The 25,388-nt window shown below is 34.7% G+C and overlaps 1 protein-coding gene across 2 annotated transcripts; it reads left to right on the forward strand.

Moving 5' to 3' along the window:
• Positions 1–5,317: 5,317 nt before the first annotated feature.
• LOC110025880 (V-type proton ATPase subunit F) lies at positions 5,318–24,992 on the forward strand. Of its 2 annotated transcripts, none has more exons than XM_020726565.1 (5): positions 5,318–5,446; positions 12,777–12,861; positions 22,495–22,576; positions 23,989–24,071; positions 24,446–24,992. In XM_020726565.1, the coding sequence occupies exons 2-5, from the start codon at positions 12,799–12,801 to the stop codon at positions 24,608–24,610; spliced, it is 393 nt and encodes a 130-aa protein (XP_020582224.1). In that variant the 5' UTR covers positions 5,318–5,446; positions 12,777–12,798; the 3' UTR covers positions 24,611–24,992. The 2 variants fall into 2 exon arrangements, with proteins under 2 accessions (XP_020582224.1, XP_020582232.1); XM_020726573.1 differs by having other exon boundaries at positions 12,790–12,861.
• The last annotated feature ends 396 nt before the right edge of the window (positions 24,993–25,388 follow it).

Genomic DNA, 25,388 nt, shown 5'->3' on the forward strand with positions numbered 1-25,388 from the left:
TTTAGCAAAGTGACCATCTATGGGGATTTTCTCGGCAGGCACAAGGACACCCGGCTTATGCATGGATCAACCAGACAATTAAGGGCTTGGTTTGACACACCATGTCTTATGACAAGGGAACAATAATTAGTCAAGTTAAATAAAATATGAAGGTGGTCAGGCACACGAGGTAAGCTAACCATGGAAGAATGTTCCCATGAAGATCCATAAGACAATTTTTTACGAGAAGCATCACTGATCAGTCTGAAGCTATGGTATTCTAACTAGGCATGGACCCACTAGCAAGTAGAGTGCTTAAGCATGTACAAACTGTTCATAACGTGGTGAACAATCAGCCAAGTTGATTCAAATATCAAAAATGTATTGACATGGTTGAATGCATAAGACAGTTCAACCTCTGGGTGCTTTTATAAGGTTTAATGAAGCGACCCTCACCGGGGATTCCTCAGAATGAGTAAGATAGTCTTATTGAGGAGAATCTCACAGTTTAATCAGCTGCCAAGAGGTACCAATTATAAATGGACCAGTTATGTAAGCAAGGGCTCATAGTGATGAACATGTTTGCTAATAGAGTAGCGGAGTACCTAAGTCAATCGTGTTGTTTGACGTGGATCGGTTGGACTAGGTAATCCAAGACCGTAAGGGATACCTTTGCCAAGGGCTTTACGATATGAGTCCTGGCAAGACTTCTTAATACTAGTGATGTCATTCCTGTTGGGAGGGCATTGTGAAGTAATCAGTCGTTGAGGGTTGGACGAACACAATATTTCGTCTCAGAAACACTTTTACAAGCTTTTGCGAAGTGACTCCCGGTGGGGATTCTTCAAGGGCTGACAGAATAATCCCTTGTTTGAGGAAGACCAAGGCAACCCAACCCATACAAGGTACTTTGTCAAGCACCAAATGAAGGGGGTTCCATGGGGCCTTGTCGAATGTACGAAAGTATCCCGCTTAGGCATGAATCAACTGGGTAAGCAGAATGTTGTAGCCAATACAACATGTGTTTCCTGACGAAACGATAAAACAATCGCTCATATCTCCAAGGAAGTGTTAAAAGAGTTAGACTAGCAAAGTGGTCTACCCCAAAAGATGCTTAGTTTTTGAGCTAAGCTATAACCATTGAGGGATATTCGTTGCATACGATGAGCGAGATAAGTCTGTCTACCACATTTGTATGTGATGAATGGGACATGCATGTCTACTAGACTCATGATGAGTGGGTACTTCAGTTTCAGACCCTACATAGAGCGGATCTTTGGAGGTGTGATAAGAGAAGAGCATGGCTTCTCTCATGTTGATTATTAGTAGCACTAGGTATAGGTCGCTTTATCGACAATCAAATTAAGAGAATTGCAAGGGTTCCCTTGCACGCGACTATTATGTACCCTGAACGACCTTTTAGCAGGTGTAAAGTAGTCACAACTCGCTTTATCGACAATCAAATTAAGAGAATTGCAAGAGTTCCCTTGCACGCGACTATTATGTACCCTAAACGACCTTTTAGCAGGTGTAAAGTAGTCACAATAATTTTTGGGTAACAAAGAAACATTAGAGAATGTATTTTCTTTATTGCTAAAAAATTGGGTTACAAAGTACAACAAATTTGAACATCAAATTTTTTTAAAGTATGATGAGTACATGAAAAGCAAAAGGAATCTAAACATAGTAACTCTTCAAGTATCACTCCTTGATAGGGAGCATCACATGAGATTCACCTGCATCAAACAACAAGTAGGCACCTCCTTTGTAGACTTTGTCAATCATGAATGGTCCCTCCAATGTGGGCTCAAACTTGCCATACCTTCAATGGTGAGACACAATGAGGCAACACAAAATAACACCAAGTCTCCAAGCATGATTGTCTTTGAACTCACCAACTTATTGTGAGCTCTGACCATTCAGCGCGTGGTATAACTCAAGTTTTTATTGAACTTATAGCTTGAGACACTAGAGGCTATCAAGATCCTTCAATTGAGTCAGATATTATCATCACTATTGACGTTGTTGCTTAGAGAAACTCACAGCGAAGGCATTTCAACTTCCAATGAAAGGATTGCTTCAAACCCGCATGTCAAAGCGTAAGGGGTAGAGCTAGTTGGGGTACAATATGCAGTGCAATACTCCAACAAGGCCTATGAAAGCTTCTCATGTCCTCCTTTTTGTTAGCGTGAAGGATCATTTTCATTAGGTTGAGCAAAGTCTTACTGAATGCTTCGGTCAAGCCATTGGCTCTTGGATAGTATATAGTTGAGCAACTCCAATCAATCTTGTGGTGTTGAGCGAATTGATTTATCTTGGTATTTATGAAAGTCAGCCCATTATTAAAAATTGATACGGCGCGATACACCAAATTGATACACTATATTATTTTTAAAAAATGCAGCAAATTTTCAGCTTTGTCCTCCCTAATGGAGGATGGCTTCCACCCACTTAGAGAACTAGACAATGGCTGTAAAAACGAATCGATGTCCTTTAGAGGAAGGAGGGTCGATGGGCCCTAGTATATCGGTTACCCAGACCTCAATAGGCCATGATGGAACTGTGTGGTGCAGTGCATTTGAGGGTGGGTGAGGTGTCAGACTGAATACATGACAATGATGACAATGTTTGCATACTCTATGCAATCAAGGGTCATCGAGGGCCAATAATATTCAAGTCTCTTAATCTTGATTTTTATCTTGTGGCCTGATTGATGGGACCCACACAGACCGTCATGGACCTTAATCAAGATTTTTTATATCTAATCCCTTCTAATGCATCGTAACCACATGTGGTCAAATGAGCATTAGTAGAGAGTACCATTCATAATGATATACAACAACACTTTCTCTTAAATTTTAACAGCTAGAGAGCGATCATCAGGAAGTATTCCCTTCATCAATTAAGTAATGATGGCTTAGTGACAATCATCGTATAGCTTGTCAGAAGCAGAGAGTATCACACCTTCATCACTCGCAGGGGTGGCACCCTATGGCTTGGGACACGTCGATGATAGGACCCTTTGATCTTGGATAACTACGGTAACAGGGTCTCCAGTAGAACTCGATATCTCATTGCTATCTTAGCTAGAGCGCCATATTTGCCTTTCATGGAACGAGAAATGTTAATCAACATGACATCAAGGATGTGCTCTAGTAATGTCATAACCCTCTTATGATAGGCTAAGAGGGCAGGTTTAAGGTCTTTATAAGTTCCCAATACGTGGATAATGTTGAGCTACAAATCCTCATAAAACCTTGATATTTTTGAAGTTCATTTGGATGGTTAATTCCAATCCTAGAGTCAAGCCTCGCATTATACCTCGTTATTCATACGTTGTTCTGTCAAGCTATAGGAATAACAAAGAATGCTATGTTTGACCGACACGAAAATAAAACCGATGCCGACTTTCACCCTCAAATGGGTCTTCCTTCAAAGAAGACGCCCCATATAAGTGCAAATCCCATTCATAATAGTCGATGAGTAACAAATTCTCATATGGAAAGTCATAATTAAATGACGAGTTAGCTGGGACCGGGTATGTCACTAGAAAATTGGCTTGAGCCTGTCCTTTGTTGACTCTCTAAGGGACATATAATATGTCGAATTGTGATAGGAGCATGACCCATCTCGCCTATCGTCCAGCTAGAGTGGGGCGAGTCATCGAATACTGCTAGTGGTTTACTCTTGAGATCAGAATAATATGATGCAAGAGCATGTAATGCCTCAACTTCTGAAGTGAAAATATCAATGCCAAACAATATCTCTAGATTGGCAGATATTTCATTAAACTAGGATGAAACACCGTTAAAGTAGTATAGAGCCTTCTTTTTCTCATCCTAGCTAACTTGGACTAAAAAGGCTTCTACTGACTTGTTTAGAGTGCCAATATACAAAATAAGGGAGTTTCCTGGGATGGGAGCAGCTAATACAGGGGATTCAACATGTAGCACTTGATATCATCGAAAGCGTCCTGACATGCTTTATCTTAGTGGAGACGAACGCCCTTTTTGGCTAAGTTTGAAAGTGATGGATTTGATCTTCCTGGGGTCAATCTCAATACCCCAATGTCAGAATATGAAGCCCGAAGACTTCCCAAAAAATATGCCAAATATGCACTTTAATAGGTTCATCTTCAGATGGTATTTTATAAAGAATTCAAAGACAACACTTAGATCTGAAAGATTATCTTATGTGGAATATCTCTTAACTAGTACATCTTCGATGTAACATTCGACTTCATGATGTAGCAGGTCGTCGAAGATGTGTGTCATAGCACGTTGGTATGTTGCCCCGACGTTGTTCAAGCTGAAAGGCATGACCATGTAGCAGAAGATACCTATAAGTGTGTGGAATGCCATTTGTTATTCTTCCTTTGGGACCATCGAGATCTGATTGTAACCCGATAAGCCATCCAAGAATGAAAACATCGCATGTGATGAGGCTTTGCCATCATCTTTGTTATGAGCAGAGGAAAATCATATTTTAGGCAAGTCTTATTGAGGTCCCGAAAGTTGATATAAACTCATATCCATCCGTTCTTCTTACGAAGGGGTACGATGTTCGCGAGCCATGTAGGGTAGGAAACTTTTGTAATGAAACCAACTTTGATAAGCTTTTAGGTCTCTTCGACGACCATCAACTCTATCTCGAGATGCATTCTCGGAAGCGATTGTTTGATGGGAACAACACTCGAGTCAATGGCTAGACTTTGAATGACCACTTCAAGAGCTAAACCAGGCTTTTGGGATTAGCTCTATGCTAGGCATTCTCAAAACTCTATGAGGATTTCTTGACTTTAGGGACCACAGAGTATGGTACGAGTTTGCTTATAAAAGTTGGACAGGGATTGTCAACAGTGTCTAGGTTGACCTCTATCAACTTGTTGACAGTGAAAGAGTCGGATACAAGTTTACTTAAAAAAGTAAAAATCAGTTGGTCGATTAGTTGCGATCAGATGCTCTTGTAAGTAGCTTGGGTGGTCAGGGCTACAGTTGTGATTCACCGATGGAGTCCTTCTGCACCGTATGGGGGTCGACTCTGATTGAGCTATTGATTGCTAATAGTCGGCTCCTATCACTCGTATCATATTTCTTTAGTTTGATGCTCTAATTTCCACTATTCGATATCGTTCGAGGACTTTGAGATCCATTTCGATGGGTTTGGTGTATGCATATCAACTAAATTTTAGTTTTTATAGCCTTATGCATGCAAAGAAGTATGTGATATCTTAAAAATTAAAATGATGATAATATAATAGGTATAGAAAATAAAGTTTACGTGTTAGAAATGTAAATGCGTTAGAATTGGGCGTATATGTGTAAATGCCCGTCATAAGTACATCTGCCTTCACAGCTCGGAAGGTTCGGCAATCGCTAGTCTGACAACTGTAGGGCTTCAGCAAAACCCTAACCATCTTCCAAATCCGGGGTTCTTCCGCTCCATCGTTTTCTCATCTTCCACAAAGGTAAAATTCTCCTTCGCCTCCACGCTACTTCGCTCTACACTCCATTTCAACTTGTTTCCATCCTCTCACGCGATTCCCGTATTTTATTTCTGGCTACTTCTCTCACTCCTCATCTTGCCGGCTTCCTCTCATACATTATCGACTATTTGGTGTTTCAAGCCATGAAATCTGCTCTGTCTTTTGGTTTAGGATTAATTTTATACTATCTCTGTCACGATGAAAAGGATACGGGCTATTATGACATCGGTTTTTCGTTGTCATTTCTTCTATACGTGTATGAGTTAAGATTTTGTAATATGTGAATTGAAGTAGTTGTATGAGGCTTGTTGGTGTTTCTGGCGTCATTTTAGATGTCCGACGTGCTTATTGGAAGTTTTGGGCAAACGTCTGACTTCTAAGGAATCAAAAGGTCTTTATTGTTGCAAATCTCGAATTAATGTTCATAACAAGTTTTGTTAGGTAGGATTGCTTTTTTGGAGGTCTTGAAGATTAGATCCTCCTCCTTATTTTGTTTGGTTTAGTTTATTTCGACTGGTTTGGCTGAACACATATTTGACTGGTTTTATATTAGCACTTTTGGCATTATTATTTATTTTAAATAGTTTCTCAGCCATTGGTACCATAATTGCATTGTGACAGAACACGTTCTTTATCTTTCCTGCAAACAATTTCTCATGGAGGATTGGCTGCATCTTCTTAACCAAAATAGAAAAAAAAAAAAAGATAAGCTGCGTTCTTTTCTTATTTTGCAAATAGAGCCAATATTCACCTTTTAAATATTTTAATCCAACTTAATTATCTCCTTCAAGAATCTTCGCTGATTTTGGTATGTGGAAAAAACTGTTGAGGTATTTTATTTTATAAATTTTCTTTTGATTCCAACTAATCTACTGGATCTCCTTCCGTTAATTTAACTAAAATTTGTGTTGAAGCCAGCTTATACGTTCTTTTTTTTGCTGTAACATATCCTTGCTTCTGTTACTAAAGGCCCAACCGGATTTCATTTACGATTAACCTGTATTTGTTAAGTAATATTCTTCCCATGTAGCTTTACAAAGATGATTTAGTATTGGGTTCATTTTTGATAACACGTCCAAATTCTTTTGAGAAGTACTAAACTTACAAATCCTTTCACCCATATCATTATTTGGTGCGTAATATTGATGGTTAATTCTTGCTTAAAGTCTGTATTCACCATAGGTAATAGTCTGACCAACTGTCCATAGCATAACTCAAGCATGGCTTTGCTATTTAAATCTTCCAAGGGACCTTTTGAACGCTATCCTAATGAACCAAATGGAATAGAAAAGTGGCAAAATACTTCTCCATGTGTTTCTCAGCCAAGTGAATTCAAAGTGCCACCAGCGTCTGTAGTTTTCCGTGTGCTTTGCTTTTCTTCATAGGCTGGAAGTATGATTGATAAAGGAGGTGGCATTGTAGCAACAATATACCACGAGACTGGTGCAAGAATAAAACTTGAAGAAATTGTTTTGGTTTGTGATGACAGTTAGCTTGTGAAGGCATCGTTATGACTATCGATCAGTTAATCAAACTGGCTTGTAAGCCAATGAGTCAAGCTTAGAAAAATTTAGCCCGAGCTTGTTTAATAATTGAGATTGAGTTGGAGCTCGTGGCTAGATAAACTTGACTCATGAGCTCATTAATGACTTGCTCTTGGTTTGCCTACACCCCTAATTTAGATCAATTTTGGTGAGGATTATATCTGCCTTTACTCAGAAGGTTCGAGTCGTTTGAGCAGCTATTCTGGCCGCACAGGTAACCCTTCATTTCTTCAAAACCCCTAAATTTCTTCCACACAGGTAACATTTACCTTTGCCTTTAGGGCTTCAACAAATCCACGATTTTTCTGCATTATCGTTTTCTCATCTTCTGCACGTGTAACATATCCCTTTGCCTCCCCTCTTTCCCGCCCTAAACTCTATTCCAACTCTTCTCTTCCCCCTCAGGCTATCCCGTAGGTTTTATTTACCGCTACTTCTTTTACTCCTAATAGTTCCGGCTTACTCTCATACATTATGGACTATTTGGTGGTTCAATTCGTTAGATTTGTTTTGTCTTTAGGTTTAGTATCAATTTTATCATATCACTGTCACAATTAAAACAATACATGGCAAATAGTTGCGAAATAGTGTTTTTTTTTCTATTTTGTTCTTTGTTGTCTTTTCTTCCCTACTTGTAGGAGTTGAGATTTTGTACTGTTTTAACATTTTCAATAGGTTTACGGGGACAGTCTTAAGAGTGAGAGTAGAAGCTACCTGTGTTGTGTTAAGAACTTGTAGATTTTGATTGTTTTTCTTGTCTCACTTAGCTTAATGCAAACCCATTTGATTTAAAATAGTTTTATGTTGACTAATTGGTGTTTTTGGAGTCATTTTAGATGTCTGACACTCGACTTTTGTACCAGACAATGCACATTATCTTTCTTGCCAAGACTTTCTTGGAGAAGATTGCTTGAGTTCCTCAACCAAAGTAGAAAGAAAAAAAAAGTTTTCTTTATTAGTAAACAGAGTCCTTTTTCACCTATTTTAATATTTAAATCCAACTCAATTATCTCATTCAAGGATCTTAGTTGATTTTGGAATGTGGGAAAAATGTTGAGGTATTTTCTTAAAGGTAACTTAACTTTTGTTTCTAACTGATCTGTTGTATCTTGACTAAAATTTGTCTTGAATGCACTTTATTCTGTTTTTTTTTACTTTAACGTATCAATGCCTCTTTTGCTAAAGGCCCAACCGAATTTCATATTAAACCTAGCTTGGCTAACCACTATTTGTTTAGTAAAATTATTCCCTTGTTGCGTCACAAATATGATTTACTATTGGGTTCATCTTTATAATACATTAAAATTCTCATGAGTAGTATTAAAGAACAAGATTCATGATTTGTCATCGTAAAATGGAGAAATTGATCTTTTTAAGAGATAACTAAAATAATAGAAATAGAGATTTGGTTAAGAAAACATTGTTTTTAAGATTAGTGAATTATAAATCTTCTCAGATATAAGAAATCTTTCTTCACAAATGAATTGAACAAATTGAGAGGGACCTAGTCATGATATAGAAGGAGCTTAACGGTCTATTGGTTCTCAACATCGAACAAATTTTTTCGGGATTTACATATCTACCGCCCAATTTTTTTGTATTTAGCACTATTTAAAATTGCACAATTTGAGGCGCGCCTTGAGGCCCACATCAATGTTGTTCCGAAGAAAAATGCTTTGAGGCGTACACCTCATATTGTTTAATGCTCGCCTCACCTCAATTCTATTAAGTCATGCACCTCTCTTACTTAGGGTCCGTTTGGGGCAGATTTTTGCCGCAACGCGTCTCTCCCCCGTGAATCCAACCCGTTTGAGGCGGAGTTTTTTCCACAGTGCGGCGACAGTTAAGCAAAACGCGGGTCGCAGGATCAATCCCCCGACCCGCGTTTCTCCTCCTGCAAGTTACGCACTTGCCCTTGACGACGACAAAAAGGATCCCACCTACCTCAGCTTCGCAGCAGATGAGGATCAGGCGATCCCACGGTAATCTCCAACGAAGCGGGATCATGATGGTATGGCGTAGGGAGAGAAGTGAAGCTTAGTTGCAATTCTCAATAAAAAGAGAAGGCATGCGCGGCAGTGGAAAGGAAGGATCATAGTGGCTTATGTAGTGCGGAATGATGAGGTATATCGGAACAGGAAGAAAATTCGTGAGTTTTACAATTCATGTACTCGAACAGGGAAGGAGATGAAGTTTGGTTGCGTGAACAAAGGATGGAACGATGGGTTTGAGAGCTTTTGTATCGATATCGAACAGTGAGGATTAAAACTTGGGGGTCTTGTGCAGTTTCAAGTTTTAATTTTATTAATTTAATTGATTAATAATTAATAGTAAATTCATATATTTCCAAATTTTAATTGATTAATAATTAATAATAAATTCATATATTTCCAAATTTATTATAATTAGATACATTATTATATTAGTTTTTAATGATTAATTAATTATTTTATAAACATATTTTTAAGTTTTCTTAATTAATAAAATCAATCAATTAATTAATTTTAATTTATTGTTTAATAAATAATTTGTTTAATTAAAAATTTATTTTATATTTTGTTATATACATGAATATTACACAGAGACGTGATGTTCATTTTTCCAGAAGTAACTGTCTCACAGCTGTTTTCACGCAGCTGCAATAAACAGACAATCAATTTCTCCTCGGTAGCTTTTTCGCAGCAGCTTCATGGGGCAGCGCAACTGCAACTAAAAGGCTGATAAGCTGCCGCCGCCCCAAACAGACCCTTAGTTTTTTACCTAAATATAGACAGTTTGAATAAGAGCCCAATTTGTACTCTCATAAACAATAGTTCTCTCCCTAGTTAAGCTTCCCATCGTTGTTGTCGGTTGTCGGTTGTCTGCTGCCGCCGCTGCAACCTGCTTTTGCTATAGTTGCCTATTGCTCTAGCTGCCACCACCATCGTAAGTTGCTCTTGCCGTCACCATCACAAGTTTCTCTTGCCGCCATCATCGTCAGTTGCTCCAACTTTTGATCATTTATTATATTTTTATTTAGATCTATGGATGTTATTATGTTGGTTGGACAATTCAAGTAAGAGAAGTCTACTATTCTAAATTCATCTTATGTTTTACTTTGATATTTTAATTTATTTTCATTTCATATTATTATGTTGGTTGGACAATTCAAGTAAGAGAAGTAAACTATTCTAAATTCATCTTATGTGTTTTTTCATTATGATAGTTTAATGACTTGATAAGTTGATGATTACATTATATTGTTATTTTGTGAATGTTATTATGTGATGTTAACTTACGCAATTTGTTATTTCGTATAAACCTAATTTTTTACTTTTTACCATGATAGAATATTAATGTCTTTGTTTAATATAAATATTAATTTTTATGCTACTGTATTTTGTTTATCACTTTATTTTGATTTGCACAATTTTCAAACTGTGAGGCTTACGCCTCAGACTGCCTCGTGGCTTATGCCTCAGCTCACGAAAGGAAAACACCACAATAGCCATATGTGCAATTTTAAACATTGGTATTTACATATCTAAAATTTTAAAGTTTCTATTTAATTGCATGACACTTGAAATTTAATAGCAACACAAATGTCTCACTAGGCTACTGTTCTAATACCACCCTTACACTGCATAGTCAATTCCTTCATCGAGAGGTATTAGTCATGCGAACACCCTCTCACATTCTTCTCTTGTTGAAGCCCTCTCATCTTGATCTATGCCTCTAGACTCCAAACATACAAAGCTTCCCCAACAACGGCGCATGATGCTTTCTCTTGACCACCGAAGGTCAACCCTCCCAGTGAACATCTAGTATTGGTCTCTCTCGCTTAAGGTTATATATTCTCACACGTATATATGTATTTATGTATAAATGTGTGGTTGTTATAGTGGTTAGCATTAGAAATACTTGTGGAGTGATCAAAGCATGTTTACGTTAAAGATTAACATCAAGTTCTTTTTTGTATTATTTATTGGGATATTTTATAAAAGACTTTCACGGTTTTGTTTGTTGATTTATCAACCTATTGAATGTTGATGTGTGATATTTATGAATAACATAATTGTGATCAATTAAACTTCTTTAGTAAATCAAAATTCAAAATAATGGAGAGAAATATAAAAGAGAAGGGCCTTGAGATTAGCTAAACTAAGGTCTAGTATTTGATATGCAGTTTTGGGGGATGTAAAATATATTATGTTTAAAATTCTTTAGAATATTAAGTATTATGTATGATCATTTTAAGTATTTTAGATTTATTAGCTATTTTGTCTACCATTAAAAGGTGGCTTGTCATGTTAAAAGTTTAACCATACATTGTCATTCTCGCAGTTGAACCAGCAGATTTGGTAATCATATGAAAACTTAGTCCCTTCTTCTTTGTGTTGTTTTGGTCATGATTTTTTTTTAATTATTATGCTAAATTGAGGAAAAAAAGTCATATCAACATCACCTAAGTAGTGATTTCGCGCATCCAATTTAATCAACCAATATTTCTTCATTTATTGTGACATTACGGCCTCTTCTATTGTTCTCTAGATCTTATTGGCATTCAACTAGGTAATAATCAATTACTTATGCGAATCACAGTTTCAAAAGTGACTATAGAATCAATGATTTTTTCTTTTTCAAAATCTATGCCACTATATGAATGACACTTAAAACCTTATGAATTTAAAATCTCTACCATTTTTTTCTCAGTGAATGATCTGCTCCATAATTTTCCTGCATCACAAAGTATCTCTTTTTTTTATATTATCATATTTTATACCATGTTTTTTACTTGCTCTGCTATCATGCCCGCTTCCATTTCTCTCTTAAGTTTTGTCAGTTCTCTAAATGATTCCTCCTACAAAGTGGTGAAATTGAGTTTTTATATCTCGTGCAGATGGGATATATTATTCAAAAGGATGTCCCGATTAATTTTTCTTCTGTTTTTTTTACAATAGGATTTGGTAGAGATTACCAATCAAAAACTATATTTTTTCACATTCTCCATATAAACTTATGAATGTACTTTTTTAGATCTACATTTAAATCCCTAACCCCTAAGTCAACCTAAATCACAACTTGATATGAAGTTATAAAAAAATGGCTCCAACCATTTGGCCAACTTATACCATATACAACTTTTATATAGAATAAACAATGATGAACAATGCATATAGGAAGTAGCCGACCCGTGTGCTTGATTATGAAGGAATTTATCTTCTTTACTTGGAATATATTTCAATATTTGATTTTTTATTTACTAGATACTGCCTATTTTTATATTTTCCTATTTTGGTGGGGTTTCTAGTTATAAGGGAACCCAATTTCCTATTTGTGTGGGTTGTTTTGTGGGGATATGTATTGATTGGTGCAGGAGATGGATAAAGCGGACTTTAGAATAGCTGAGATAGGCTTAAGTTGACAGCTATTTGCCATGCAAACACTATTTCTAAGTTTGCTAAATAAAGGTTTATAAATGTGTTTTGAAATACTATTGCTGCTATAACCGGCGTGCTTCGTTGGAAGGCTACATCTTGGGGCTTTCATAATCTTTCTGTAGTGTCCTACTTGTGTTGTTTGCTCCCTGTTTATTAAACTTGAAGAACCAGTTTTAAGTTTAATATTATTTTGATACTCTTTACGTATTGCATAGTTTGTCTAATTATAGCTTCTTGACACATTTTGTATTGCTTCATTAGTATTGGGATGATAAGAATTCTTTATAGTCAGCCTATTAAATATTGTGGGACCGTTATTTATAATTATTTTATTTCTGAACTGTTCAGGTTTTTTTCGCAGTCTTTTGCAATGGCTGGAAGAACTCAGATAGCTACCAAGAGTTCTGCTCTTATAGCCATGATTGCTGATGAGGTATGCTCCTTTTGTATATTAAAGTTGGTGTATTTTCACCTATTAGAGGTTTTCATGACTGTAGCTTCTCCTCTGAGTTGCTTGAGGCTTATTGCATCTTTATTGTTTAGTCATAGGATGAAGTGATTAATACTTTTTGCTCTTTTGGATTATCAATACTTGCTAATTTTCTTTTATGCTTCTGCATAATATATTTCTTCTCTTAAAATTTTTATTAAAAATACCTCAACGAATTATCACCTACTTCCTAAGTATTTACATATCTAACAACTTAATTTTACTTTTTATATTTATATCATCAAATTTTTCACATCACATAAAAAAATCCGCCATTTTAACTTTTTAAAAGTGAAATGCACATTTTCATATATAGGTAATGTGTCATATATGTAAAAAATGAAGTTTAGGTGTTATATATGCAAGTACAAAGGAATTGAGTGGTATGCATGCAAATCTTCCTAAAATAATTTGTTCGTTTGCTTATTGATGCATACCCAGTATGGTAACCAACTCATATGTGGTGTTCCAAAAATATATTTAGATTTGCTACCATGTCTACCAGGAGGAGAGCTTGACTAGTTACTAAATTTCTTACAACACTATATTACCATCTGCTTGACTTATATGTTACATTCGGGTTAGTGTTAAGGAGGAGTCAAAAATGATATCTACCCTTAAGGACGGTCATTATGATTGATGTTTGTTAACAGTTCTTGTGCAGTTCTTTTTGGCTAGTTTGTTAACGAATGAGCCGAACGTTAACATTTTATTTAAGCATGATCAAAATCCTTTTTTTTATTATTAGTATAGTTGTCTGTGTTAATTCCTCTTCTTGGAATGCAAATTATAATGAACTGAACACAATCAAAGAAGTACAAATATTAATGATATGAACCGAACACTAATAGTGAAAAAATAATGACCTGCACTTGAGTATGGCTTTATTATTATTTTTTTTTTTGCTACTCATTTGTGCACCTACTTGTACTGATCCCATCGGAGATTTGATTAGGCTTATTTTTTTGTTTTAGTAAAAAATCTACATTAAAATTCATTTGGAGGCCTCTTTGCTTAGTGTACCATTCAGAAACTTCTCAGGCAAACTTATATAATATTTCTCAAACAAATTTTATTATGTACACATGTCGGTAATGTCCTAGAAAGTTTTTAAGATCTTGGCTAGCCAGCATGACCCGATAATTTCTATTTTTTAGTTCTAAACTTGGACAAAATTAAATCGAGATTGCTTTGAATGTTTTGTGAGCTTTACATTTGTTTGATGTATCTGTTTTTGATTTAGGCTAATGTACCTATTGATGAGGGAGATTTTTTTTCTCTGCAAATATAGTGACTCATATCTTTAGTGACTATCTTTGAAGTCTTGGACATTTGAATAGAAGTTTTTTTTTCTTATAGGTTCTACTTGAGATTTAAAAAAAGTAGGTGTTATCTCCACCATGCAACTACTTTTTTAGTGTTAACATTTAGAACATCTTTGATGACACCTAGTTTGATTGTAGCATTAGTTGTATTTGTTGAGTAACAATTCTGTTGTGATAGTAAAGGAAGATGGAAATTGCTACTGCTATTGATTATGGTATATAAAAAAGGGATGAATTTCTTGTTGTAGATGGGATGAATTCTTAAGATTCACAATACATCCTATAGCTTGATCACCAATTGGTTTGTGAGTATTTCTCTATAGCTTATGTTATTATTGTTGGGGATGATTTTTTCCTTATCTCCTTATCTGAACAATGTATTTGTACAGCAGTAAAATCAATATTCGCTGTATAAGCTGTTCCTTTTCTATTTACTGATGTTTTATTTGAGGGTTATCTACCATTACATGCCTTTGAGACATTCGTCTTTTTTTCCTTGACCTATTTCAGTTCTGTCGTACCTCATCTTGGTGTTTTTGATTTTTCCACGTTCACCATATTGTATAATTTATATTGAATAATAGTACAATTCATCTTAAACCATTAAACCAATATTTTTTTTTTCTGTGGACTGTTAAGCTATTCACAACTCCAGCATCATCATGTTACCGCTCCACTTTATAATAGCTCACAATGACAGTTAGTTGAGAATAATTATTATAATGTAATTGCCAAGCATAGTTTAATTCTATTATTTTAGTATAGAGACGTGATTCTTTCATTTACAATTTGCTCCATAAATAAGAACATAACAAATTTGATCATCCTTTTCAATAAAGTTTATTGATTAGTAATGAGACGTTGAATTCATTCTTGCGAATGTTTTTTTCTTAAATTTTGGCAATAATGTGTACATTGTCGCTCTTAGAGTAGTATATGATCTAAACTGCTATTTGTTTTAGTATACTAGTTCTCAGGAGCAAAGCCACCAACTTCTTTTGCTCTGTCTTATTCTCACTTTTCTCTCGATGAGAATAATGATAGCTCATATTTTAATTTTTTCCTACTTGTTTCATTAGTCTTTTGCACGTCACAACTTGTAGATTAAGTTGATATTTGAGTATGGCTCAACTAGTAGGAATTTTGACTATGGACTTTTTTAGGCTAAAGGAAAGCTTAGAAAGTTATATGGAGGCAAAAATATTCCCATCATGATAAGTTTGAAGTAAGAGATGTTTGAAGGATTTGATGTTTTTTCCAGTATCTCTAATTATTTGACCAAATAGATTGTCAATCATATAATTGCCACGATGACCACATTTGAAACCTTGCCGCCTAATTGGTAACAACAAAACAATATGAAGAAAATTTCAATCTTCAAAGAGAGATGAGGATGGAAAGAATCAATAAACACTTCTTTAAATCTTGTTGATCTACCTGATTAAATGTCCACAAAGAAGTACATTCTTAATGCAAAGTTCAAATGGATGTGAATAAGAACTAGGAGGATCATAGAGTACTAACTTGGACCATAGAATGAGTACCAAAGGAGGTCAACCATAAACCCAAGTGGCCAAACATGATGTGGGATAGATTTATTGAATTCAATGGTGAAAAGATAGTTTTTATGAAGACTTTTCATAGATAGAAGGAGTACTTTTTGTACTAATTCTTTGGTTAGGTATAATTCATTGCTTGGGATAGTACATCAACTTGAGCTTCATTTAAGATTGACCACTCTATGTTCAATTAAAATATCTTAGCGTTATGAAAGGATTTTTTTTCATGCATATGGACTTTATGAATCAACTTGGGCTTCATTTAAGATTGATCACTCTATGTTCACTCAAAATATCTTAGCCTTATCAAAGGATTTGTTATCATGCGTGTGGACTTTATAAACTAAAATGGCCACAGTTAGCTGGTCACACCAAATTGACAAGTTGTTCTGCTTGGATAAAAAAAAATACTCTTTATGATGTGATTAAGATTAACATCATTAGTTTAGAGTTGATTTTATTTCCAATTTCTCTTCACAATTAATTGCTTGAGCAACTGTCATACAATTGGGAGATGTGATCCAAATGGCTCTTTTTTATAAACATATATTTGAAAGATCAAACATCAAATAAAAAATTGAAGGTTTAGTTTTCAGAATTATAATATCAAATCAGGGGTGGATGGTTTAAATAGGATAGAAAAGATATTTGAGAGGAATCAATGAAACTATCCATTATTCTCCCTCTAATTTTCACCACATATTGCATGTTCAACCATACATCAATGGGAGATCCAAGGGAATGTTTTCTTGCTTTAGGCCATGGTTATCTATAAAATCTTCGTTGATCTTCTTGAAAGAAAAATATTAATGAACTGAACCGAAACAAAGAAATATCAAATATTGGTGATTATGAACTGAACACTAATAGTGAAAAAATAATGAACCGAACTCAAACATGGCTCCATTTATTTTTGTGCGACTTTTTTAGACGCCTACTTACACTGATGCACTCATAGATTCTGAATAGGCTCATTTTTTGTTTTAGTGAAGAATCTACATAAAAATCCATTTGGATTCCTTTTTCCTTAGTGTACTATTCACATACTTCTCAAGCAGACTTATATCGTACTCTCCTCTATTTTTATTGGGCAGCCTAAGCAAAGAGGACATCAAGTTGGTTTTTTTTGGTACATTTGCTTGGGGAGTGTAGCAATATTCTTTTTGGTTTTGCTTATGGTTTGATGTAATTTGCATGTTTCTTGGTAATGGTTCATAATTGAGCCTTGTATCAATTACATGTTAAGGAATTGATTAGTATGGGCTTCACATATCTAAATTATGGAATTGATTTCAGCTTAATGTATAGATTAAGAACTAAAATTGTTTACATGGAATTTATAAAGTAATTAGCGACATGCAATACTGCAATAGGATTCTTTTAAGTTTACACAATAAAGATGAAGTTAACATTCTTAAAGGATTGTTTATTTCTATTGCTATATGTATGTTGTCCGAGAATTCCGTGAGCAATTGTGAAGTTGAATTCAGTTTGTATAGCTTCTATTTATGGATGTCAATTTTTTGATCAAGTCCTTGGATCATTGTAGAAAAGAAGTATTGACATTTTAATCATATCTATATTTTTAACATGAAGCATATAATTGTTTGGAGGTTTCTCTAAAATGAACTTTGTTTATGTTATTTGAAAGGAAGCTAAAGAACAAACATGTCAGTAATGTTATAGGAGTTTTTTGAGATCATGGTTAGCTGGTATGATCATATAATTTTGTTTTTGGGTTCTAAACTTGGACAACATAAAATTGAGATTGCTTTGAATGTTCTATGATGTTCACATTTGTATGGTTTGGTTTAGGCCAATTTTACTATTGAAGAGGAGGATTTTTTAATGTAAAAGTATAGTGAAGCATGTCTCTTGTCTTTTGTGACTAACATTTAAATCTTGAACATCAGAATTGAAGTTTCTTCATTGTAGGTTCTACCTGAGGTGTAAAAATGTAGGTGTCATCTCAAGCATGTAAGTACCCTTTTAGTCATGGCATTTAGAACATCTTTTAGGACACTTAGTTTGATTGTAGCGTTGTTGTGCTTGTTAAATAACAATTATGTTATTATAGTAAATGTAGATGGCAAGCAAGATGCTACTGATCATGGTATGCTACTGATCATGGTGTCACTGATCATGGTGTCAAAAAAAAAAAAAAAATCTTATTGTAGTTCAGATCAATTCATAAGATTTGTAATGCGTCCTATAGCTTAATCGCCATGCTATAATTTGGTTCATGAATATTAGTTTGCAGCTTGTAATGCTATTTTTTAGGAGGATTTTTTTTCTTTTTCTTCTTATCTTAACAATGTATTTGTTCGGTAGTAAAATCAGTCATCTTTGTATGAGTTTTACCTCTTCTATTTCTTGTTATGTTTTGTTTTATGGTTATCTACGGTTACCACACCTTTAAGACATCCGTATTTTTCCCTTAAGCTATTTCAATTTCATTGTATCCCATCTTGGTGTTTTTTATTTTTTTATTTTCACCATATTGTACCATTTATATTGAATAATATTAAAGTTTATCTTAAATTTGTATAACCCGTATTATTTTTTGTCTACTGTTAAGCTATTTGCAACTCCTTGAGCATCAATATGTTACCTCTATGCTTTTTAATGGCTCATGATAATAGTTAGTTGAGAAAATTATTAAATTGTAATTTTGAAGCATAAATTTATTCTATTTATTCAGTACAGAGATGAGATTCTTTCATCTAAAATGCACCACATAAATATGAACATGACAAATTTAATCATCCTTTGCAATGAAGTTTGTTGATTAATAACAGGATGTTGAATTCTTTCTTGCGTGCGTTTTTTTCTCAATATTTTCATGTTTATTCCACAGGTATTTTGCACACCCCAACTTCCAGATTAAGTTGATAGGAGATTGTGGTTTCAACCAGTAGGAATTTCATTATGGATTTTATGAGATTAAAGGAAAACTTAGAATGTTATATGCAGACAAATTTTTTAATCAAGAGAAGGTAGAATTAAGAGAAGTTTACAGGATTTGAAACTTTTTCTAATTTCTCAAATTATATGCCTAAATAGATTGACGATCATAAAGCTGATCACTTTTGAAATTTTGTTGCCTAGTTAGTATCTGAAAAACTATATGAAGAAAATGTGGGTCAATCTATGTAGAGAGATGTTGAAGTAAAGGATCAATAAGTACTTCTAGTTGATCTACCCAATGAAATGTGCACAGAGGAGTACGTAGTTCATGTGAAGTCTAAAAAGATGTGAATAAAGCCTAGGAGGATCATATAGAGTACCAACATGGACTATAGAATGAGTACCAATGGATGCCAACAATATATCCAAGAGGCCAAACATGATGTCGTGATTGGTTTAAAGGATTCAAAGATGGAAAATAGTTTTTATGAAGAGTTTTTGTAAGAAATAAGTGTTTTCTTTGTACGAGTTCTTTTAGAGAGATACAATTCATTTCTTGGAATAGTACATCAACTTTAGGTTCATTCAGGTTTAATCAAATTATAATCAATCATAATATCTTAGTTATCGAAAGTCGGTTAGCATGCATATGAACTTTCTGAACCAAAAAGATCACAGTGAGATGGTCACATCAAAAGGACAAGTTATTTAGATTAGATTAAAAAAAATAGAAAGATCAGCATTTTTAGTTAAGAGTTGATTTTATTTCCAATTTGTCATTGCTCAGTGAATAAATGTATGAGCAAGTGTCATAGAAGTGGAAGATGATCCAAAAGGTTTTTATTTTTTTAACTATTTCTTTGGAAGATCAAATTTGCAATTTAAGAAATTTAAGTTATAATTTTCAAAATTATAATATTAAATTAAAAGTGACAGATAGGATAGAAAATATATTTATGTGATGGAATCAAGGAAGCTAACCATTATTCTCCCTCTAATTTTCTGCACCTATTTCATTGTCAACCATACGTCAAGGAGAGATTCAATGGACTATTTTGTTGATTTAAGCTATGGTTATCCATAATTTGAATGGATGTAAGAAATTTAAGATAAAATTTCCCAAATTTGTTGTAATTGTGGATAGACTCATTGGCTATTTTCTGTTAAGTTGGAGGACTTGGGACATAAAAATTAACTTTCGAATATTTAAATAATTTTTTCTTTATCTCTCTCTCCAATTTGCAGCCAAAGAGGCTAACCAACCCCCATCTCGCTCTCTATTTTGCTATAAACTTCATGACTCTTTCTTAGCCCCCCAATTCTAGATCAGAGATTGCCATCTTTCCTTAGTTTGGAGATCAACTTCTTAGCATATGCAATTTGTTTGTAATCCTTCATAGAGGCCAGGGTTAGGCCAACCAAATGTCACATTGAGAACGTGACATGCGAGTTTTTCTCAAAAAACTGAAACGGTTTGGCCAGAATCGGTTCAACTGAGAGAGGACTCTTTAAAGCGGGGGGGGGTGTCTCCCCCGCCCGCCCCCACCCCCCCTCCCTGCTTTCATTAGGCGGGAATTTTCACTCCTTTATATTTTCATTTCCCTCCCATCCCTCTTCTATTTATATATTGTTTGTAGTGATAGGGTTCAGCTTATGTTATTTTCCGATTTCTGTTTGTGAGGCCAGCTGTCGACGTTCTGTTTTCCCCTCTAGGGTTGTATCCGATGGTTAGGGTGGTGCTCCGGCTGTATCCCTCTCCTTGTTGGTGATTGTTTCCTTCTTTTGCTCGCTTCCACCCTCACCCTGCTCGCTGCTTCCCCTGCATCCCGTCCAGCAAGCTCTTGATTCCCTCAGCCCATCCGGCAGCGATTTTCAGACGTAATACCTGCAGGATCCTTCTGCAGTTTCCGTTCTGCCAGAATCACTGCCGGTCCGTCTCCCACTCCAAACTTCCACCTCTAACCCGCACTCCCTCCTGTCCAACCCGCAACATCCCCACCTCCCCACAGGCACCTGTACCGCAGCTGTCACTCTCCTCACAGCTATCCCACTACACCTTCCCGTGGTCCCGTCTTCCTCCCCATGGCCAACCTCCCCACAGCCGGCCTTCTCTTTTCCTTCCCCTCTACAGCCCAATCCTTACAGTCCAACAGCCCAACAGCAGCTCTTCTCCAATTACTTCCCCACTCTAGCCCAACTCCAACTGCTCAACAGCAGCCCTTCACCCTTTCCATCCACCTCTCCGGTCCAATCCCATATAGCCCAACAACAACCCTCTCCCTTTTCTTCCCCACAGCAATCTGAACCTGTACAACCCCTCCTAAACCTTCCTGCTGCCATCACCCTCCACCCCACATACAACCGCAACACCGCCACCCTGATCCACGCCCTAGCTTTGTGTTTGTATTGTATTTTCTTATTGCAACTGTCCTTGTTTGTAATCCCTTGTAATTTAACAAAAATATTTCTATTTTTATTGTGGTTTGGGTTTCCTTCGGTATCATAACGGACTCTTATCCACATACAAATTGAGTGTTATGCATGTAAATCTCCCAAAAAAAATGGTGTTCAATAGAGGAAGTGCCATCAATTGTAAAGGACATTACATGAAGAGGAAATAAATACCAATGAGATCTAATGAAGAAAAACGTTAGACATATTGAAGGTCTATGTTTGAGGCAAAGTGCGTGCGCTATATAGTTGGTGATGAATGTCTATTAAAGGTCATATGAAAGAACCATTATTGATGAATTATGAGGAATATTTTGAAAATCCTTTTGTAGATTACTATTTCTGCCGAGGAGAACGATCTCAAGTTACAGGAGGACCTCAAAGTGGAGATTGAGTTGATTGTAGTGGAATCAACAAGAACTTAGTATGTGATGGAACCGAGTAAATGATTGAGAAGTACCAGTGCAGCTTTAATGGTCATGATAATCCTTAGAAGTTAAAAATTACACTTTTTATAGCCTTAGAAGCTGTTTAAATGGATTCTGAGATGTGTCTGTTCTTTTCTAAAAATTCTAGGATTACTTCGTTCGAGCTGTGCAGAATGATTGTGATGAGGCCAAAGTTGATGGCTTGTTTGGGATATTTTTTTTTATTTTTTATTTTTTGTTGTTTTTGCTTTTATTTTAAAATATGTTTGTTTATTGTATTTATTGTGTCTTTTAATTTTTGTTTTAAAAAATAAATTAATTTTTTTTTAAAACACCTAAAAGTTGTTTTGAGTGAGTTTAAAAACAACTAAATATGCTATAACATATCAAACTTGTTTTATTTCAATTGAAAATATAAGCAAAACAAAATCTAAAAGTTATCCCAAATGGCCCCTAAGTTAATGGTCATGGCTACTTTAAAATGGTATTATAAAATGCTATAGGGCATTTTGTTGCAGATGTTAAATAGAAACTAGTAATTTAACTATGGTTTTCTTCAATCCAAGCGTTCTTCCTTTGTTTGTCTAGAGATTGCCATGGTATTGCCGGACCAAGATCCGTTCTTACATCAGTATAGGTTTGAATCTCATGTTTTCAATGTTATTTGTCTCATTTTATTCATTTAATCGAATGTACTGATGAAGAAATTGCAACTCTTGTTTAAAATATCTGAAAAGCTGTGAATCCTTGGAATGATTCCATAATCTGCATAGTGTTGGTAAATCTTTTCATTAAATAAAGTTTTGAAAGAGTTGGCCACCTGCTAAGGTTTTTGTTTTGCATGCTCCATTTCTGTTACAATTTGCAGGTTTTTAAAGTTACATTTTATTTTTTCCAACGATTCAGGACACTGTGACTGGATTTTTACTTGCTGGAGTTGGTAATGTTGATTTGCGAAGAAAGACCAACTACCTCATTGTGGACTCAAGTATATTGACTATCCTTTGTTTTAGGAATATTTACATACGTACCACTCAATTCCTATCTATTTACATTTCTAACACCAAAACTTAAATTTTTACATATATGCCACCTTACCTATGTATGAAAAGATGTTTTTCAATTTTTAAAAGTTAACATAGTAATATTTTTTATATGATATGACAAATTCGGGTATTATAATTGTAAAGGGTAGAGTTAAGGTTTTAGTATGCAAATTTGTGGGAATTTGGTATTATGTATGTGATTGCTCCTATTTTTTATTCGATTCAACTCACCTGACTAGTTTGCCATGTTTACTCAATTCTGTTAATTTTTTTTTTCTCAATCATTGGTTTCCATATTTGCTTTTATGTTTCAACTCTAACTTGTCGATTCTGCAATTCTTTTGATTTTTTCACTTCAGGGTACATTATTTAATTTATGTCATTGTGGTGTTTTGATGCAACATATCTTCTAGATATGTTTCGTGTGAAACATATTGGATTTCTTTACTATATTTATTTGGGGCATTTACATGCATACCACCCAATTCCCATGTATTTACATAACACCAAAACTTTATATTTTACGTTCATACCACCCAAGTCTTTTATATCACTTAAAAAATACCACTTTTGATTTTTAAAAAGTGAAATGCATCTTTTCAAGCACAGGCGAGGCAACATACATGTATATTATATAGGAATTGAGTGGTATGTATTTAAATCTTCCTATTTATTTTACATTTGATCATCTTCTGGAGCGATATTGGATTTGCTCCTGCCCTTCAATGTAATTTTATCCATTATAAAATATGTTGCAGATTGTGCACCATTGATTCCACTGTGGTTATGACTCGATACCGGATCTTCATAGTGCTTTCTTTTTTCATATATTAAGGCAATATCTATCTTCCAGTATAATATGAAATCTGAATCCTGATAAATAGGAGATGGAAATGAGTGATAAAGTAATGGGCTTCAGCTAACTTTCTGATTTCAATGGTGGGTCTGATACGTAACTATGTTCAATTAGCACTCCATGCAAAATGACATGTCATAGATAGTCCTAGATTCTCTTTAGGAAGATTTAGATTTATAACACCTAAAGTTTCATATTTACATTTATAACACTTGGTGTCATAAGCTTATTCAGGAAAAAAAAGGTGTATTTCACTCTTAAAAAGTTAATAATAGTGGTATATATATAAATATGAAAGATTAGGTATTGGATACGTAAATGCATAAGAATTGTATGGTATGTACGTAAATGTCCTCATCATTGCATTGATATAATTGAAATATTTTACGGTCACGACAATCTATTGAAGGTTTAACAATGTTATAGACATATCCCAGTTTTCTTTGATCTAATCTCATTTCAGTTTGCTGACCAGTTATGACTGAATTTTTTTCTTAGAAACAACTGTAAAAGCTATTGAAGACGCATTCAAAGAGTTCACAACAAAGGAGGATATCGCAATAGTTCTTATCAGTCAATATGTAAGTACTTCTAGTGCTGTTGTGCTCATTTTGTTTTCAAACTCCCAATGACTTTTTTGGTTGCTTGGTCACAAAGATCATGTTTGAAAATGATGAATTTATGGTTCTTTTTTTTATGGGGGGCATTTGCATACATACCACACAATTATTATGTATTTACATATCTTTCACCCATGCATTCATATTTATCTGCATACCACTGTCTGTTGGTTGACATCGTTGGTATAAGACCCCTCAGGTCTGGGGTTGGAATTCCTTTTGGCGACGTGAGCCTCTACATCCAAATTTGCACATGCACACATGGAATTGTCATGAATAGAGAAAGAAAATCATTTTGGGATTAGTTAATAATGATGCAATTTTATATGGTATAGGTGGCGGACATGATAAGATTTCTGGTGGATAGCTACAACAAACCTGTTCCTGCAATTCTGGAGATTCCTTCAAAGGATCATCCTTATGATCCTACGCATGATTCTGTGCTCTCTAGGGTTAAGTATTTGTTCTCTGCTGAGTCCATCGCATCAGACAGGCGCTAAAACCAGATCCTCATCCATATATTTATTATGGCTTCAGCTAAGAGTGTAAGAAATAAAGGAAGATTTACATACGTACAGCTCTATTCTTATGTATTTACATATTTAACACCTATATATTTTTTTTACATATATGCCACCTTAGCTATGCATAAGCATAAAATGGTGGTATAAATGTGAGAAATGAAGTTGAGGTGTAGATATGCAAATACATATAAATTGGGTGGTATCTATGTAAATGCTCCAAAAATAAATCAGTTATGAATTATTGGAGGATGTAAAAAAAAAAAAATCATTTTGATTATTGGGTGACTTGTGTAATAACGATATACTTGTATGTTTGGCTGCTTGTTTAAATAAAGCTTAAAGATTGAAGAGACATTAATCAGTTTTTGTTTGCTTCCTTATTTATTTATATATTTATTTATTTTTTTATGGAAGTCTAATTATTTTTTCATCATTAGTTTTAGATGGTTAGCAAACGATTCATGGAATAATAGTAATAATAATAATTGTTCTTTTATTCAGAAACATGTTACAAGAATGTCTGTTTTTAAATAATATAAATTAATATTGCAAGAATGAGCGAAAATAATAGGAATGTGACATTAACTAGGTTGCCTTGATAGAAGATCAAATATAGTGGCTGTGGTTGTTATGTGATAGTGATTCAACAACCTTATTAGTGATAGCTTGGTGATGATGATTTGAGTGATTTGATAATGGAGGTCTAACAATTACAATCATGTTAGCCAAGCATCAATGATCTGATAACAATTAT

This window comes from Phalaenopsis equestris, unplaced genomic scaffold (genome assembly GCF_001263595.1).
Source record: "Phalaenopsis equestris unplaced genomic scaffold, ASM126359v1 Scaffold000002, whole genome shotgun sequence".
Classification (NCBI taxonomy): domain Eukaryota; kingdom Viridiplantae; phylum Streptophyta; class Magnoliopsida; order Asparagales; family Orchidaceae; genus Phalaenopsis; species Phalaenopsis equestris.